The 18805-nt window shown below is 40.6% G+C and overlaps 3 protein-coding genes across 3 annotated transcripts; 2 read left to right on the plus strand and 1 right to left on the minus strand.

Moving 5' to 3' along the window:
- Window positions 1-630: 630 nt before the first annotated feature.
- On the plus strand, window positions 631-4132 carry LOC127532415 (myb-like protein X). The gene has a single exon (XM_051944047.1). The coding sequence runs from the start codon at window positions 1972-1974 to the stop codon at window positions 4129-4131; it is 2160 nt and encodes a 719-aa protein (XP_051800007.1). The 5' UTR covers window positions 631-1971; the 3' UTR covers window position 4132.
- A 507-nt stretch (window positions 4133-4639) lies between these two features.
- On the plus strand, window positions 4640-9423 carry LOC110971012 (kelch-like protein 33). Its single transcript, XM_022221339.2, has 3 exons — window positions 4640-5535; window positions 5637-5804; window positions 7093-9423. Exons 1-3 carry the CDS (start codon window positions 4640-4642, stop codon window positions 7613-7615), a joined length of 1587 nt encoding a protein of 528 aa, XP_022077031.2. The 3' UTR covers window positions 7616-9423.
- A 2639-nt stretch (window positions 9424-12062) lies between these two features.
- Window positions 12063-15734, minus strand: si:ch211-63p21.8 (kelch-like protein 33). The gene is given in 5 exon segments (XM_022221340.2): window positions 12063-12778; window positions 13615-13785; window positions 13874-14822; window positions 14904-15498; window positions 15501-15734. Coding segments are annotated over 5 exon segments (2469 nt in total). The 3' UTR covers window positions 12063-12258.
- Window positions 15735-18805: the final 3071 nt, after the last annotated feature.

An 18805-nucleotide genomic window follows, 5' to 3' on the forward strand; every position in this document is an offset into this window, starting at 1 on the left:
TTTTTAAGGAATCCCTAAAGCATTCATGCTCAAAGACAACCTTATTTTGGGTAAATTTATGTACTGAAAGCATCTTGCAGCTACTTGAATGCGTAGGAACACACAATAACACAGATAATCAGTCTAGAGAGAAATGTCCTACTTCTCAGTGCTTTAACATGTAAAATATTTTGTAATTTATTCAAATGCATCATGCTTCTTTTTTGAGTAGTGTTGAATAACAACCTGACTCACTTGTCTGCTTGTTTAAATGCTGCTGTGTGCATGTACAGTAGGTATGTGTGCCTGTGATGCCTCACATGTGAATGGCTGTGAAAAGAGCATAGTCATTGTATCCTCAGGTAGGAGTGTTTTTGAAAGCGAGGTGTTGCCCACCAGTTTCATTTCCAGCTCACCCACTCACAGTGCTTAAACTTCAAAGCATTTCAATAGCTAGAATTTCATTAGAAACCCACTCTGTGTGGACAGAATTAAAGTGCTGCTCCAATAGTCTTAGAGGATGTTTGAGGCAAGATTGTGATGCTAAAGTTCAAGGACTGTTGAACTATTCTATGTAATACAAAGAAAACAAGACATCAAATGTGGTTGGAGATATTACTGTCTGTTTGGCCTTAAAGTATAAGATAGCTTAAGTTTGGTGTAATTGTTTTTGAACATTGTTGGTTTTGTCAAGCACCACTTCACTAAGGTGAGTGAAAACACTTTGGAGCTCTGCATGGAAAACTGAAACTGCTCAAATATGGCTGAAATAGAAAGTAGTTAGAAATCCAATTTGTGCAGACAAAATTACAGTGCTCCCATGATATTCAAGGATTTGAGAGGCCAGCTTTTGATGTTCAAGACAAAGGACCTATAATCCCAATTGCAGTATATGTACAATAGAGATAGAAAAAATAGCAACAGTCAAACATAATATATTGAGGGGCCTCTTAAGACTAAATCATAAGTTAAAACTGTGGAAAGACAATTAATTTATAAATAGCCAGTGTAACTCTATCCGGCTGCTGCTTCTAACAATGTGGTAACACAAGAAGAGAGTGTCTGTGTGAGGATGTGTTGTCAGCTGCCTTTGACCTGCGACACTATTTTTTAAGTCAAGGTAACAGTTTGACAGAGCTGCTGCTTCTCTGTCGGCGCTAAAGCTGACAAGCCGACAGGTGTTGTCAACATCAGGGTGTTGTTTGGTCCGGTGCCCTATCGGCCGGCTTCTTCCCCTCACGCCTGTTGATCCTTGACCCAAATTCCACTGTGTTTGGATGTGGAGGAGCAATGTGATCCCACTGATGACCCTCTAGGCATTTAATACTGATCCCCAAGTCATATGCCCCAGAATAAAGATGCCTGCCAAGGCCCTCGAGATGTCATGGTTCATAGACTCAGATGGGCAGAGATCCAGCTGCCTCCAGGTCTAGATCCTTCCATGTTTATTACTTGCTCGCCCCACATTTTTACAGTAAAAATCTGAGAACTGTTTAACATGATCATTCCTGCAACAAACTGATCAATCATGTATGCACATTGGCCTGTAAAGATCCAAAAACTGTCTCATAATAAACTATAAAATATTTTTAAATACGGTTAGAAATTGAAAAATAGCAATGTAAAAACATTTAGTGCATCAACCCCTTAACTTTTTGTTAGGTCTCACTCATTAAAATGTCTGGAATCTCAACTACAAGCGATACAGTACACTTTATATAGCAGCCTGTTTGGTTATATGAGGAATCACTCCTGCCACTCTAATATTCACATACACGAGGAGAGGGAGGCAGGAGAGGAGCAAACAGACAACACAGCTGCTGTCTGCAGGCAGGATAAGACGTGGTGCTGCTTCCAACAATACACGAGCCACTACTGTATGTGCACCTTTCTGCTGAAACTTTGCACAAAGTAAGTGACCTGCAATTGTTTGTCTTCTAGAGGTGTAAATGTTTTAAGAGATTGGAGGCATTAGTGCAGATTATAGGGATAATGGATAGTATGTCAATAGCTAGTCTGTGCCCCCAGAAGCAGTGGAATGACTGGAAAAGAGAGATGGAGGAGAACAGGAGGAAAAGACTGTGGGAGAGGATTAGACGCTGGGTTAAAGTGGAGGCGAGTGATGAGGAAGAAGAGGACAGTGTAGATGAGGACACAGACGGCTGCGAAGAGGATGGGAGTGAGGAAGACAATGAACCAGCGGGAAAAGGAGAAGAGGAGGAAGTAATGGAGGTGAAGGAAGCAGAGGAAGTCGAAGAAGTGGCAGTAGAAGGAGAAAGCAGTCAGAAGAAAGGGCTTAAAAAGAATAATGGAGATGAAGAGGAAGACAGGGAGATGAGTGAAGTGGGTGGAAGGACAGGTGTAGAGGAAGAGGAGGTGAAGAGGGAAGTTAAAGACAATGATGATTCAGTTGAGGATGAGGAGAAAGAGGTCAAGGAAGAAGGGGAAAATAAGAAATGTGAGGAGGAAAGGGAAGATGAGGTGGAGAGTGGGGTTGAGGACAAAGAGGAGGTGGTAGAGGAGGAACAATGGGAGCTGAAGGAAGTAGAGGAAGACAAAGAAGAGGAGGTCAAAGGAGAGAGTGATCTGGAGAAGGAGCTTAAAGAGAACATAACAGGAAATGAGAAGGACATAGAGATGGATGAAGCAGATGAAAAAGTAGATATGGAGGAAGAGGAGGAAAAGGAAGAAAATGAGGAGATGGAGGTTAAGAAGAACAAGCAGGTGGATGATGGGGAGGAGACAGAGGTAAAGAAAGCAGGAGAAGTTAAGAAAGTGGAGCAACAAGGAGGAGATGAGATGGAGAGATGGGTTAAGAAGAAAGAGGATGAGGAGAAAGAGTGGGAGGCGACTGAAGCAAATGAATTTGAAGAGTCTGAGGGTGAAAGTTGCCAGGAGGAGGGGCTTAAGAACAAAAAAGGAGACAAGCAGATGACTGAAGCAGACGAAAGCGTGGACGTAAAGGAAGAGGAGGGACAGGAAGAAAATGAGATAGAGAAGGAGGCGAAGGAGAATGAAGAGGTAGATGAGGAGGAAGAGTGGGAGATGAAGAAGGCAAAGGAAATGGAGGTAGAAAGAGAAAAGGTAAAGAGGGAGGTTGGTGAGAGTGAGAAGGATGAGGAGCTTCAGGAACAAGTGCAAAGTGGAATATATCACCTAGAAGAACAAGTCACAGAACAAATACCAGTTGAGAACATTCAGCAAAACCAGGAAAGTATCGCACATGAAAATGACATAGTCAGTGATTTAGTAGAGTCAATGAGTGAAGACTTGGAGAGACTTAAAGTTGAAAACCGATATGCTGAGAAGCAGCGTGAAGATTCGAATGAATTAGAAGATCCTGGTGAAAAGTCGTGGAGAAGTGAAAATGAACTCTTTGGAGCTTGGACTACCCAGGAAAGGAATGAAGAAGGTGAAAGTGAGAAACTGACAGATGAAGAAGGAACTGCAACAGAATCTTGGATAACTCAAGAGGAGTTTCAAGATTATCTTAAAAGTCTTCAAGATGAAGATTCTAAAGATGAAGAGGAAGCAGCGCAATCGATGGATGAGGATGGGGATGGTAGTGATGAAGATGAGGTGAAGGTTTATAGCAAAGATGATTACCCCACAGACATATTCCTTGCCTTGAATGAGTTCAGGGATTCCTCTCTTCTTACCGATCTTACTTTGATCACAGATGATGGAAAAACCTTCCAAGTCCATTCTCCTGTCCTGGCTGCTGTAAGCTCCCTTATCTGGAAATATCTCAATAGAAGGAAAGCAGAAAACACAAGAGCTCATAAAAAACAAAATGATGACACAAATGCAGGAGCCCAAAGGTGGTCAGTGTATCTGGGTCCAGAGGTGGATCACATTGGATTAAGGGCGATCGTGGAGTTTGCCTACACTGGACTCATATCAAATCTGAACAAGGACAAAGTGAACCAGATAAGGGCTGCAGCTCAAGCACTGGGTGTGATTAGGGTCCTGAATCTCTGCACCCTGCAAGAGGAGGAATCCACAAAAACTGGAGGGCAGAAGAAAAAGGAACGGACCTCTGCTGCACAAGAAATGATGATTAGTCTTGAGTCCATCAAGCAACTGTGGATGGACCGAGTGGGCTGTGATGTGATTCTGCAAGCTCTTGGGGATTCGATTCATGGTGAGTAGACCACCAATATCTGCATTCATAGCAGCCTACTTTGGATCCCCCACAGTGCCCCTATCCTTCTTTGTCTGGTATGATACATGAAGGTGCTAAATGAAACTTAATACTACCTCCTTCATTGCCGAGAGTGAACACATTAGATGATAATTTATTAATAACTTTGGGAACTAAGATCAGACTACAAGACTTCTTGGTATTTGTCGCCGTGCCAAATGCATTTTCAGTCCTGTTGATCTTTCTGTGTCTTTGCAAAGTAGCTGCACAGGGGTGTTTGAATACATTTTTAGACCAAAATGAAACATATGTCCTAATGTGGCACTTTATCAAGCAATTCACCATTCATTCAAATAGTGGGGCACACAACCAGCAATGTCAATAGGAATCATCTTTAAGGATGCACATAAAGAAGAAAATAAGCACTGTAAATGTTAATTGGGATACTTAATCATTACCATCCTTTGTCTAGTCCACAGAGTCATCCTAGCTGTAAGTAGTGACTACTTCCGTGGCATGTTCACGTTGGGAATGAAGGAGTCCCATCAGCCATCTGTGACCCTGCCCTTCCTGTTGGCCTCAGAGCTGGAAGCCCTAATTGACTGTTCCTACAGCGGCGCTCTTCCTCTCAGCTGGAGGTGTGTCTTTGAGCTCACCAGCACTGCTCTCCAGCTCCAGTACCAGCCTGCCCTCTCCTTGTGCGTCAACTTCCTGCACCAAGAAATAACCCCTGACTCTTGCCTGGATGTCATTTCCTTTGCTGAGGCCTATGGGATGACACAGCTTATGGAAGTTGCTGAAGATTTTGTCTTGCGGCAATTCCAAAAGGTGGCATGCACCTCAAAGTTCAAGGACCTGCCAGCCAGACAGCTTCTGAAGTACCTGAACAGTTTCTCATTATGTGTTCCATCTGAGCTTGTTGTATTCAAAGCAGTAGCAGCCTGGATCCAAGCAAAGCCTCGCATCAGATATAGACTAGCCAAAGACCTCATGAAAACCATCCACTTTCCCCTGATGACATTCAAGGAATTCAAAGAGGTCCAGTCTCAGAACATGTGGTCTGATCACAACTTGTCAGAGCTGTATGAAGCCATCTTTGAAGATTTCTGCTCCAATGAACCTGCAACGCAGAATAAATGCCGCATCTATCTGCCGAAAGAGAGTCTGGTCTTGATTGGAGGCGACCAAATCACTGAAGACCTGATGAGACGCAACATCAGCAGAGAGCTCTGGTTCGGGAATTCCTTGAGGAACCATACAGGGGTGAAAAAGGCCATGGAGTGGAGAAAGCTGGGAGAGATGCCAGAGCCAGAGAGGTTTAGTCATGAAGTGGCTGTCCTCAAAGGTCAACTTTATGTGTTTGGAGGCAAAATGTATTATGGCATCCATGATACCCTGAATTCTGTTTACAGGTAAGAAACATCATAGATCAACTAAGAACAACAATATTGATCTTAAATATATCTTTTACAGTTTCTCCACTAATATTGGTATCATGATACCCCATCTGTAGGTATGATCCTCTTCAAAACAGCTGGGAGAGCCTGGCTGATATGCAGGAGAAGAGGTGTTCTTTCTCTGCAGTTGTACTGCATGGAAATATATATGCCATCGGTGGACACTGCCACCGTGACTGCATAGACAGTGTTGAACGATACTGCCCCACTACAAACACTTGGAGGTAAACTCGACAGAATATTTATGATTCACAGCAAAATGTACTATGTGCTGCAAGGATCAACCATTTTGCTTTAATATACCAGACTTCTGTCTTACTGAGAGATGTAGTCATATAACATCTGATGTCTAACTGACCAGTCTCTATGATTTATGTGCTAAAAACAAACCCAAACATAAAACTGGATTCAGTGGGAAAATGTCAAATACTGAGTACTGTGAGGAAATCCAATGTGGCAGAAGAGAAGATAACATTGGCAACATCCCTTAACTTGCAAAACATGCAGCCATTTTGAGATATTATGGTTAGCTTTGTAAGGTATTGCATCATGTCTTGATACAACATACTTAAATGAAAAATTACTGGAGTTGCTGAAGGGCTGATGTTTGTTAGCAGAAGGTATTGCCTAAAATTAGACAATGCTAGAGGTTCTGAGCTGGAGAAGGCAGAATTTGGTGAGAATTGGACAGAAATTGAAAAAAAAAAAAAGAATTCTACAGGTGTTGCTTAAGGCCTTGGTCAAACAGTTATTTCTTGAAAATTTTCTATGCATTTTGGCCTTTCCTCCAGCTGCAAATGCAGTTTTGCACGTATGAAATCAGATCTTTGGCTTAAATTTTGTGGTGGAAGAGGCCAAAAAAGTACTGGTGCTAACCTTGCAAACAAGATTTTTTACATGTTTACATGTAAATTATATTAAGGAATAACTGCACTTCGTTAGCAGTCGACACATAAAATTGCTTTCTTGAGGCTTCATTGTTGGTAACTTACTGGAAAGCTTCCTCAACCTCCTGATTGGCCAACATGACTTAAGAGTTGTGGTCATATCACATCCTGTTGGTCTGATATGCTCTTGACAGTGACTTGCTTTTTTCCATTTTTAAGTGGATTAAGTTTCTTAAGAGAATGAAGAGGGAAAACTCCTGTTAAAAAAAAAAACTACCTGTGTATTTGCCAACTAGGCCTCCCACTACCCTTAATAGCCAACTACCTTCAGCTGAGGAGCAGTCAGGGGGAGGCAATGCAGCTGGAGCTAATTACACTGATTGGATGCTCAATATTTTTCTCCAAAATACAGGAGCAACCAAATTACTCAAATCCCTTAACCTACAAGACTTTTTAGTTTAGTGTTAGAAAACACAATTTAAGAAAACATATCAACTAAATCCCTGGGAAATCTTGGTCAATCAATATATGAGTGTTTTAAAAAAAACACACACAATATGCTCTTAATATTCTGTTTCTTTGAATCCAACAACAGATTTTCAATGCATTTTTTTTATTCTGTCAGATTCACCTGCCCCTTGGATCTGCCTCTGAGCGGGCATGTCGCGAAGGTTGCACAAGGCCGGATCTTCATCTCAGGAGGGCAAAACAGTGACTACCTGTGTCTTGCATCCATGTTTCTGTACCACCCAGAGACAGGAAGCACCTATCTGGCAAACATGCCCAAACCTCGAGCTCATCACTGCATGGAGACCCTGGGCGAACGTCTTTACGTAGCAGGTGGAGTCACGACAGATGAAAACATGGCTGTTGTTGACCAGCTATCTTGTGAAATGTACAGTCCAGCAGAAGACTCCTGGACTGCTTTTACATCTCTACCAGTGCCTCACGTCGGAGCGGCAAGTGCAGTTTTGGAGGGAAAGTTGTACGTGCTGGGCGGATACAGCCAGGAGGACTTCAGTGACACTAAGATGGTCCATCGGTACGATAGTGCCACATGGAGATGGGAGAACATGGGAAAGATGCCTGGGCCAAACAGTGACATAAGAGCATCTGTGCTGTGTTTGCCCCAACATTTCCGAATGTAACACAACAAATATCTTTATGCTATTATTGTCAGTTTATACTAGCTTTTATGTTGCTGGATTTCAGGTTGTTTATTGCATGGTAAACAGTGAGCATTATTCCATTATATTCTCACTATAACTTGCTATCTTAATGAAATGTATTTTACACAGTGTATGAACTCAGGCATGCCGACTTCCATTTATCAAACATGGTGCATTTTTGGTGCTATAATGTCAATTCTTGACTGTATTCAGAAGGTGCTGAAAAAATGGTTAATGTCTTAGGATTTTATAACAAAGCAAAGAAGCAAAAAATCATGCTTACTTCCATTACTGCAATAACAAGCTATGATCACAAGAAGGAGCTGTTTCCTCTTGCCTTCATAGTTGCCATACTTTGCCGAAGTCATGAATATAGTTAATGTTTTGCATTTATTGCTCTGAAGTATGATCACAGGTTTATATTTTTATTAAAATTTGTTTGAAAATGAACAGGAAAACACACGCATTGGGTTGTTTATCAGTTTTCTTGCTATTGCTGATTATTTTTTTGTCCTTTTCGTGCATGAATTTAAAAACAAATTTATGTCATTATCCTGTCTCAAACTTAAACATGTCGAATTAGATTTTTTTCACCATCTATTCCTGTGAGTAAGATATACAGCTGTCTACTGTGGTAGACACCATGCATCAATGGTTTAAAATGGACTTTGAGGCAAGATACTAAATGGAAATAGGATTTCAGATATTTTATGTATAAATAAAAAGAGGTATTATCTGATTCAATACAAACACAGTGTATTAGATGGATATTTTATTTAGGCAATTGTGAAGGTAACAATAGTCAAGATGAGATTATTGCTGAATTTTCACATCAATATGCATCAGGCTGTAAGTAAAACACATACCCCTAATGTTCCTTATATTGATAGAACCACAATGTAAATAGACTGTGTTTGATCATCTACAGAGGAAAGAGAAGAAAACCACTGAAGGTCGTGCGGCCATTCAGGTTGTCGAACACCCTGCCACCATCCCACAGTTCCATGTGCACATTATCACCGGCGGCCAGCTGCAGAACAGCTGTGTTACTGCTGCTGTCAGAGCCGTCTGCCGCGGGGCTCTCATAGGTCGAAATTTGATGGATGCTATTCTTCATCAGCATTGCCCCCACTGTGTGCGTATTGTAGCCATAAGTGCTGAAGCTGAAGTAGTAGAGACCGTTCACTGGTGCAGTGAAGATTCCTGCAACGAGATAGAGTAAAGAAGCAGATTTTACTTTTAATTCTCTATTTATATACTCTATATAGAATAAAGAATATTCTATTCTGTTTTATTCCTTTTATTGATTGCAAATTCAGATTTCAAACTCTATCATAAGAGTTTGACTCAATGAAACAATGTTTTATGTTTGGCTGTAAAAATGCTTCGGCAGAGCAGAGCTGTGGACATGGAAAGCCAAAAGAATGATCCAAAACAGACTGAAAATTGAAGGTTTTTGTCACTGAGAGTAACAGATTTCACAATATACTTACACATTTGATCCATTGTTAATTTAAAAATGTCAATTAATGTGAACCCTGCTTAGCTATGCAATCAGCGCTGGAAAAGCTATTGTGATCTGAGTCACATAGTGCCAGTAAATTCTTCAACGTTGCTTGATCTTGTTTGAAATACCAGAAGCAGACGCTTGAGTTCTACAGCCTCAGGACATTTAGTGTTCTCAGGTAGACGCCAGTTTATTTAGAAAGACAAAAAAATGCTTCAAAATCATTGAGTGACAGTATTAGATTTCTGTGAGAAACTCTTGGAAACAAACAAGAATGGTCATAAAAATGTAAAAGCACATTCTAAACACAAAGTCCCAGTGTATAAATCACATGGCATTGAAACATGCTGTTTTATATTGAATTGTACAGTACCTGAGTTTACATTGTAGCCATTGCCGATGTTTGAGAAGACCCTTTTGAAAACCAGAGTCTTGTCTGTGGAGGGTCCTCTGTAAATCTCACCAGAGTTTGCCAAAGAGGCTGAAAACGCAATCTGAGGAGCAGCTGTGGATGGAAGAATAAAGTGTAAATGTTAATGTGAAAAATACAAATCAATGACAGAATGCGTGAAGAATAGTGATAATAATTTTTTCCTGTAAGCATGCACATACTCAACTTAAATTCTTTTAGCTCAAACACCTTACCTTTACCACTGCTTTGTTTCAGTAGATCAATTTCTTTCTCTGTCTCATTCAGTCTGGCTTTCAAGTCTGCACAAGTTTAGAAAGAAAAAACAATAAACAAATGAATTGCTCAAACTTTTGGGTGGGAATATTTGCCACAGTAATCCAGATATTATCTTGTACCTTCATTCTCCGTCTTCATTTTGTCCATTTGAGCTTTCTGTCTTGTCAGTTCGTCCACAGTCGCGTTGAGCCTGGCGTCTAGAGCTTCAACATCCATCTTACATTGCTGTACATTTCTCAGATTGACCTCTAAATTCTTCATGAACTTCTTATTTGCCGTCATCCACTCAGTGAAGTCCATGTCAGCTTCTTGTCCAAATTCCTGCTCCACAAGCACGAATCCCAGCAGGGTCAGTAGAAGCAAAGCCCTAAACTCCATTTCTTTAGTCTCAGATTTGTGATCTGTTGGGTGGATTTTCCTCAGTGGAATATAGACCTGTTCTCTTTACTGAGGAGGGTCCTTGGATGTCAGTGAGCGAGCGGTGTTCAGGCCCTCAGGAAGCCTGGTTCTAGTCATGTCTTAACAAGTCTGCTGGGTGGGTTTTTAAATCTGTGTGCCAGTAAAACAGTCATGTTTTGCTATATATTGACTATGTATAGGGCCCTGTGTCCTCCAAAGGGTTGTATTCCAACAAAACATTTGAAATATCCTTAAAATTGAGAGTATGGGACTTAGGACTGTCACAGTGTGCAACAATTGCACCTCTGCCCTGAAGACATGTTCTGTATTTGTAATGACTGTAAAAAAAATATACACCCATATGACCCATTTTTATGTCTTTTCAATAGTAAATCATGATTAATGATTTATTTAGATTCTTAATCTAAAGGTCAGAGACTCTGTCAGCATCATCCTGTTTGAAAATGGAAAAAGTGGATTCCTCATCTTCCCAGTGATGTACATTTTGGGGGTAAAACGTGTGAAGAACTTTTTTTCTTTTGGGAACACAACAGTTTAACCATACATTGAACCATACATGGTTTAGCCTTCAATTATCTTTCATGGCTTGGGACTTGTATGGGGATGACATACCAAAAACAACAATGTATACACAGTATATACAACAATATATATACAGTATATATATATATGTATATATATATATATATATATACACACACACACACAATATCTATCTATCTATCTATCTATCTATCTATCTATCTATCTATCTATCTATCTATCTATATATATATATATATATATATATGTGTGTGTGTGTGTGTGTGTGTGTGTGTGTGTGTATATATATATATATATATATATATATATATATATACATATATATATAAATATCAATGCATGATATTCTAAACTTTCAAACATAATCAAAGCCATTAAAAAGCAAAATTTAATTGACATGTTTTCTGTGTAACATTTCTTGGTGTAGTTTATGTACAAAATTATCATTTTGGGTCTGTAATAAAACAACACAAACTGAAACCAACTGATTTTAATAAAGTATCTGTATTCTTTCTTCATTTTTAAAACTGTGCAGTGGTCTCATAAAGCAGTTGTTGAATAATTATCAGGTTCCATATATTAATTAATGCTTATTTTGTGTCATCCAGCAATAAGATAGACTATGTAGAGATTTATATCATCATTAAAAACCTCCAAGACGCTTTCTTTTCACAATTAAAATACTTTCATTACTCTGGCATGGTCGTGTGAAACCTATAAAGGCCTTCTTCAAGGGTCAGATAGGTTTCACGGAGCCAAATATCCTTTCGTAGGAGTGTTCCATCAACAGGAACCCACTTGGATTGGGATTGTACACAATATTCATCGAAACTGAACAAAATTATTTGCCTATTCTTGGAAATACATTGCCATTGTTGGTACTGATTGTACTATAATTTCGGAAAAAAAAAATTGTGTACCAAAAGGATAACTGACTGGACATTTTATAGGCTTACACCGCTTTAATGCCAAAATACAAGAACCAAATGTAAGATTGCTGGATTTCCTGGTTCCACAGATTGGCCCCATGAGAGCTGTTGACCTGATCAGGCTTGATGCAAAAACATTTGGGAGTTTTAAGGTTAAACGTAACAATGCTATGATAATAAATGCAATTACTTGTGGAGAAAAGAGAGATTTGAGAGTGTTTTTGGACTTTAGAGTCTACAACCGATCCAAGGAACACCTTCAACAAACAGATTTGGAATCCAGGTGCTACTTCTAGTCAAACATTTCTTAACTTTTATTGTGATTATCGGTTGAGTTCTATGTGCTACAGTGCTATATCTTTTCAAAAAGTACTACAATATGTCACTATGGACTTCTATCCACATGAAATCTGTCATAATCGACTCAAAAGCTTCTGAATTTCAAACATGTATTTTAATACCTTAGCCATACTTCAATATTCAGCTCTTCTGATTACAACAGCTACAGTGGATTTAATCTACTGGTGTGTATCATTTACTGTCTGAGGTGCTGAGGTAATCGGAGCAGACAGGCCCGAACGTCGGTAACAGCCCCTGACAGTTTGCCCATGTTCTCCCACCGCTGAGTGCTGGGATTAAAGCGATGGACCAGTCCAGACTCACTATAGTCATCCTGGCAGTATCCTCCCAGTACATAGAACTTCTCCTCCAGGATGACTGAGGCTGCACCAACATGAGGCACAGGCAGTGATGCAAAAGCCGTCCAGGCGTCGGCCACAGGATCGTACACCTCGCAGGCTTGTTGGTCGGTGTAAAACTTCCTCAGGTTACACACTCCACCAGCGACATAAAGATGGCCTTGCAGGGCTTCCATGCAATGCTGGGCCCGGTCATTCGTCATGTCAGCCAGGTAGGTGGTTCCTCTCTCTGGATGGTACAAGAACATGGAAACCAGACACACATACTTACAGTTGAAGCCACCAGAGATGAAGATCCCTTCATTTAGGATGGAGACACCATAGCCACTCAGAGCCTGATCCAGGGGCAATACAAAGCTGTGAAAAATGAAACAAGAGGCATCAGACTGTAAAATCTGCTGGGTATCTGGGGGTATCAGTGGAACTGACAGAAAACCAAATGTTTTGACATGCATCATACTTTCTCCACTAATCCATGAGATTAAATAGCAGGGGTGTTATCACTGGGAAACGATATATGAGATGCAGAAAATAGTGTCAGATAAAATACAACTGAACTGCATTAGATTAGGAGCATGGACTAACTCTGAGAAAACATAAAATTCACTAGATTTTCTAATAGAAGCTCAAACTTGATTGGATGTGAACATAATACCTGAAAAGAGTGTGGAAACTAAATGCTACCTGACTGAACAAGGGTCGCTATCTATACAGTTGCAGGAAAATATCGAGAAATAAAACCAAGAACTTTCAAGCCAACACAAATAAAGAGGTGTTAAGCTTGGACACATTAAGCTTTGCATTGTCAACTTCCTCACCCCTATTATCTTCTATTTTGCCCGGAAATGGGGGAGACAAAGCTTTCCAAAGAAATGAAGCACTTTGAAGCAACTGTTGCCAAGCAAATGCTGACATCTGCTGTCCAAGCATTGGTATTGCATATTATATGGTCCAACGAATGGCCAGAATACTACATATAAGAGCTCATAGGTTTCATTCTTGATCTTTTGTTCAATATTATCTTCAGTTATAAACATTGTCCACTTTTCTTTCAAATGTCAGAGGGTCTTGACTCCTGTTTAAAAATAGCATAATGCAGCTCTGATATATTTCCTTTTCGACTCAGCATTCCCTGCTACTTCTGCTTTTAAAGATAAATACTGTGTCAAATGGTGATCCTTAGGTGATATTACCTCCAGGACTCAGTGTCTGGGTTGTACATCTCAACGCTGTCAATGTTGGCATTGATCTCCTTGTCTCCACCGACGGCATAGAGGCGCTCCTGAAGTACCACCACTGAGAAGTTACTTCTCAACTCTTGCATGTCAGCCAGCCTCTTCCAGCTGTCCTTCACAGGGTCGTATCTAATAATAAAAGCAAAGATGTGAACAAAAAGTAAGACCACAGCTGCACAAAGAGGAAAATATTTCTGTACAGATGGTCTTTCTTTACCTGTAGGCAGATTTCATCATGTCATTCTTTGCATAAAAGTAACATCCCCCGACTACATAGAGCATCCCCTCCATTACTGCAACTCCATGCCTGAACTTTGGCTTGTCAGGAATCTCACCCAAACTTCTCCACTCGATCTCCTTCACTAAACCTGTGCCACTACGTAGGGAGTTTGCAAACCACAGTTCCCTGCTCGGTATGCGATGACCCGTATCTGGGTGTAGCTGGTCACCCCCGACAAGAACCACAACATCTTTGGGTCGCCTCACCCGACAGTAATCCTGGGATTTTGGAAGGCTGAAGCCAAATTCCTTGAGTGCTGAACCATAGAGTTCCACCTCTTTCTCTCCAAAACACTCCATGCGCAAGTTAATGGCTCTGACCTCCCTGAACTCTCGAAAGGTCATGAGGGGGAACCGAACTCCAGTCATCAGCAGGCCAGCTTGGGGCAATCTCTCTTCAGGATCAGCCTCAATCCATGAGATCACAGCTCGAAATACAGTCAACTCTGAGGGCACACACAGACCATCACAGCAAAGGAAGTCAAGTAGCTTCTCTGCTGCTAGATCCTGAAACTTTGCTGTAGATGACACTTCCCTGAAGTTCCTCAGTACAAAGTCATTGGCTTCCTCCAGGAGGTCTGACATTCCATAAGCTTCAGCAAAAGATGCCACGTCAAGGCAGGAGTCCGCCTGTATTTCTTGTTGCATGAAGTTGAGGCAAATTGAAAGAGCAGGCTGGAACTGAAGTTGGAGGGCCCTGCAGGTGATCTCGAAAACAGAGTCCCAACCGAGTCGAAGGATTCCACTGTAGGAGCAGCCAAGAAGTGCCTCAAACTCAGGAGCCAACAAGAAGGGAAGTTCAACACAGGTCTGACGAGACTCCTTCATTCCACAGGTGAACATGCCTCGGAAGTAGTCGCTGCTTGCTGCCAGGATAACTTTGTGAACTGATGGACAGAAGAAGAGTTAAAACTTTGACCACTATTAAAAATTCATCAGGAAAAGTAAAGATTTACAATCATACTAACCATGAAAGACCATGCCATCCACATTCAAAGTTACATCACACCCAACTCTGTCTGCCCACAGCTGCTCAATGGACTGTAGGGTAATCTTCATCTGTTCTAGAGTAGAGATCGTTTGCTCTTCCTTCTTGGCACCATCAACTTCTTTTGTTCTTTCCTTCTTGTTACAGATCTCCACCAGTCTTGGAACCACCAACACTTGAGCTGCAGCCTTGATTTGAGCCATGGTGTCTTTGTTTAAAGACAATACAACGCCAGTGTAGGCAAACTCCACAACTGCCCACAGCCCAACATGATCAACCCCAGCACCCAAGTGTACAGACCACCGCTCGACTCCTACATCTTCATTGCGGTCAGATTGTTCTACATTTTGCTCTCTGCTTTTTTCCTTCAGTCTCTCCCGAACGAAGCCGCTGACTGCAGCCAAGATAAGGGAGTGCACATGGAAGGTGTTCCCATTCTGAGTGGTCAGAGTGAGGTCTGTGAGAAGAGACGAATCCCAGAATTCTTTCAGGGCTGCAAACACCTCTTTAGGATAAGATTTGCTGCAGCACATGTGGATGTTATGTCCTTCATCTCCAAACGCCTCGTTGTTCATGTGCCCCCAGTACTCTCCTGACGAGCACCGCTCATCCTGACCTCTGACCCCTCTTTGTTTTCCCTCCCACTCGTCAGCCCCATCCTGGAGTCATTGTAAGCCACGATCCTCCTCAGCTCACGGTTGTCCTGTTCTATCCCTTCTCCACCTTCATCAATCACTCTTTTTCTCCTCTCCTTCTCTCTCCTCCATCGCTCTTCCCACTCCATTGGCAGGTAACGGCGAGTAAACTCCATGTCACTAATTATTTTCCTTTTGCATTTTGCCTACTGTTGTCTTTCTGTGGTATTTACAATTACTGAAAACACGCTTCAAAATCTCGTCTAGATGAATTTGCTACTTTCTTAAGTTTACTTCGCCTGCCTTCACAAACCTTTCTGCCACCCGCAAATCCTCTCCCTCTCTCTTAGACTCAAATTTGCTCGCTGCATAAACATGCAGCTATTCATAGCTACTGGGTCAGAGAGATTCAGTTTCAAGAGAATCTTGGCATGTGTTTCTTTGTTTGTCGAGGAGGAACAGACATCAGTGTTTTAGTTAGACTTTTGCCGGAGGGTTAATAAAGACCAAGGCAAAATATCTCCCTACAATGTAACTTTGACCTTCTATTAAACCTCCGTACCTTAAGAAAAAACAAACCAAAAATTGTTAAAATTACACCCAATGCCATAGCCTAAAGCTGGAAAAAAATGGACAGAAATCACTGCATTTTAATCTTTCAATCGTCAAAGTTTAAAATCATTACATTTCATAAAAATCACTTTATTTTACATGCCTCATTTAATATTTTTTTCAAAAATAAGCCATAAGTGGTAGATCCTGTAAAATAGTCTGTACTCCGAAGCACAATGGAGAAGCCATATTTGACTCAGCTGTGATCAAAACTCCTTAGATTAAAATTTAGTGACCTTTCAATTGAAATACAAACCGGGTTTCCATAAGCAGCAAGGAGACAAAAGAGAATGAGAGGAAAATAAACACAACTGATTAATTCAAAAATAAATAAATTAAAAATTGATATACAGTGAAGCACACTGTCATCAAGTTGCTGGAAGATACAAATGTCAACTTTTGTATTTGTACTGAGAAAACAACATCTGAGTTCTTTCTCCTTCTAGCCACAATTATGCTGTTTCCATCAAGGTGCAGGACTTTAAACTCTAGTGAAAAATGAAGCCACAGCAAGTAAAAATGTGACACAAACATCCATAAACCGATGAGTGATCTGATGGTTAAACATTATAGAGCGAATCATAAAAACTGACCAAGGAACCAGAGATAAACAGGCTAAGGTGATCCTCAGAAATATTATTTGTGCTGTAGTTCCTGGTAGTGACTCCATAAAACGTGACATATAAACGTGAGCAGCAATGTTGTTTCTTTTTCAGAGCCATAAACGAGAGACCCAAGTGTTAGAATGACTTCATTTAAAAACTTGTTTGGTATCAAAATATACGTAAAATTAAACCTTTCATTTCATATAATTTGTTTTGATCAACCACATATCACACACGGTGACATAATTCTTAAAAGTTTACTCAAAATTCATGTCCAGCTCCAGCGAATGATCAGAAAATAGATTCATTCAGGGCCACAATGCTTGATTCTATGAGTCTGTGTCAGACATTAAACTGATGCAATTTTACTACTGAAACTATCATATATCCAATGATATCAGTGCTTGAAGTTTGCTTCTAAGTTTACATTCTGCAGGGAATGTAAAATTTGTCTGGCTCCCATTTTTAACAAAACTCAAACGTGTTTTTCATCCCACAAACTTACATGTCATCACTCATTCCATTCCATTGGCAAGTAAAATCTAAGCCAGCGACAAGGTCAGATTTTCTCTTTTCATGTCCACCTACAGGGCTGTTCAACAACACCTAACTTTTATGAGCATGATATATGTACCTTAATGTTCATCAAGAGGGAAAATGAAATGACCTCCAACTCTAGACTTCAAATCTAGTTTTAAATATAGTTATTAAGACCCCTCCCAATCTTTCCTACTAAACACCAATGGACCTTGACTGATGATTAAGTTGTAAAAATCCTAAACAACAACTTCTTTGGAAGTCATGAGTAAGGACCAGGTTTATCTGATGATCATAGAATTATATGACATTTGGGAGCAGCTTCATTGTCTACATTGCTTCTAATAATTAACCTAGGCTTTCATATAAATAGAGAGTTCAGCAGACATTTTCAAAACAGGAGATCTGCCAAATAGCTTCAAAGCTGAATGATGGAGAAAGTATCAGTGCTGGTGTGTTTGCTTGCCGTTCTGCCCCACTGCCAGGCTGTTAGTGAGGGCAACATCATGGAACTCCCACATGAGGATCTGGCAGACCTCAAGGAGGAGACTGACAAGAAGACAATGGACCAAGGATCAGAAGCATCAGCCACTTTCCAACCAAAAGCCGACTCAAGTAGCAAACCAAACATCGACATGGTTCAGAAGCTGGAGGCCCTGGAAGCTACTGTGAGAGCCCAGGAAGCTACTATGAACGCCTTTGAAGCCACTGTGAAAGATCTAGAAGCTACTGTGGGAGCCCAGGAAGCTACTATGAAAGCCTTTGAAGCCACCGTGAAAGATCTTGAAGCTACTGTGGGAGCCCAGGAAGAAACAATCAGAGAGCTGGAGGGAAGCAAGAATCAGCTGATCCAACCTAACAGCACACTGGCTGGAAACAGAATGTACAGAGGTAACCAAATATACTATAAGGAGAAATAGTGTGCCATGCAACTGCACTATTATGAACTGAATAATCCTCAATCATAGTATACAAAAATTTCTAACAGCAGAAACTTTCCTTATCATTTTTTATGACAAAGATTAATATTAAGATTTGAAGGTTTCATAACATGACTGCCCTCCTCTCTTACATTCTTGCTTAGTACTCCAAGCAGGATTTCTCCACTTTTTTCTATTTTTGCAGTAAACCTAATCCCACATATCTCCATGCATTAGTGTCTCATATGAGCCAAGTCTCTGAGGTTCAGGATTTCCCTATACTTCACTCCATTCATTTTACACTCTGCCTTTACAAGCCTGTTGCCAAGAATCATCCCCACATCATGATAGTGCCACCACCATGCTTCACAGTGGGGATGGTGGATTTGTAATAATGTGTCTTCTGGTGGCCAAAATGGTTAATTTTGACAAAATCAGTCCAAAGAACCGTTTTCAAATTGTCTTCACTCTCCTACCTGTCTTCTGGTGAACTCTAGTTCTAGGGAATAATTTTCATAGGCATTGTACGTAGACTAAAAAGGTTGTGTTTGTCTACATGTTTTTAGACCCTAT

The sequence above is a fragment of the Acanthochromis polyacanthus genome, chromosome 23, assembly GCF_021347895.1.
Source record: "Acanthochromis polyacanthus isolate Apoly-LR-REF ecotype Palm Island chromosome 23, KAUST_Apoly_ChrSc, whole genome shotgun sequence".
Taxonomy (NCBI): domain Eukaryota; kingdom Metazoa; phylum Chordata; class Actinopteri; family Pomacentridae; genus Acanthochromis; species Acanthochromis polyacanthus.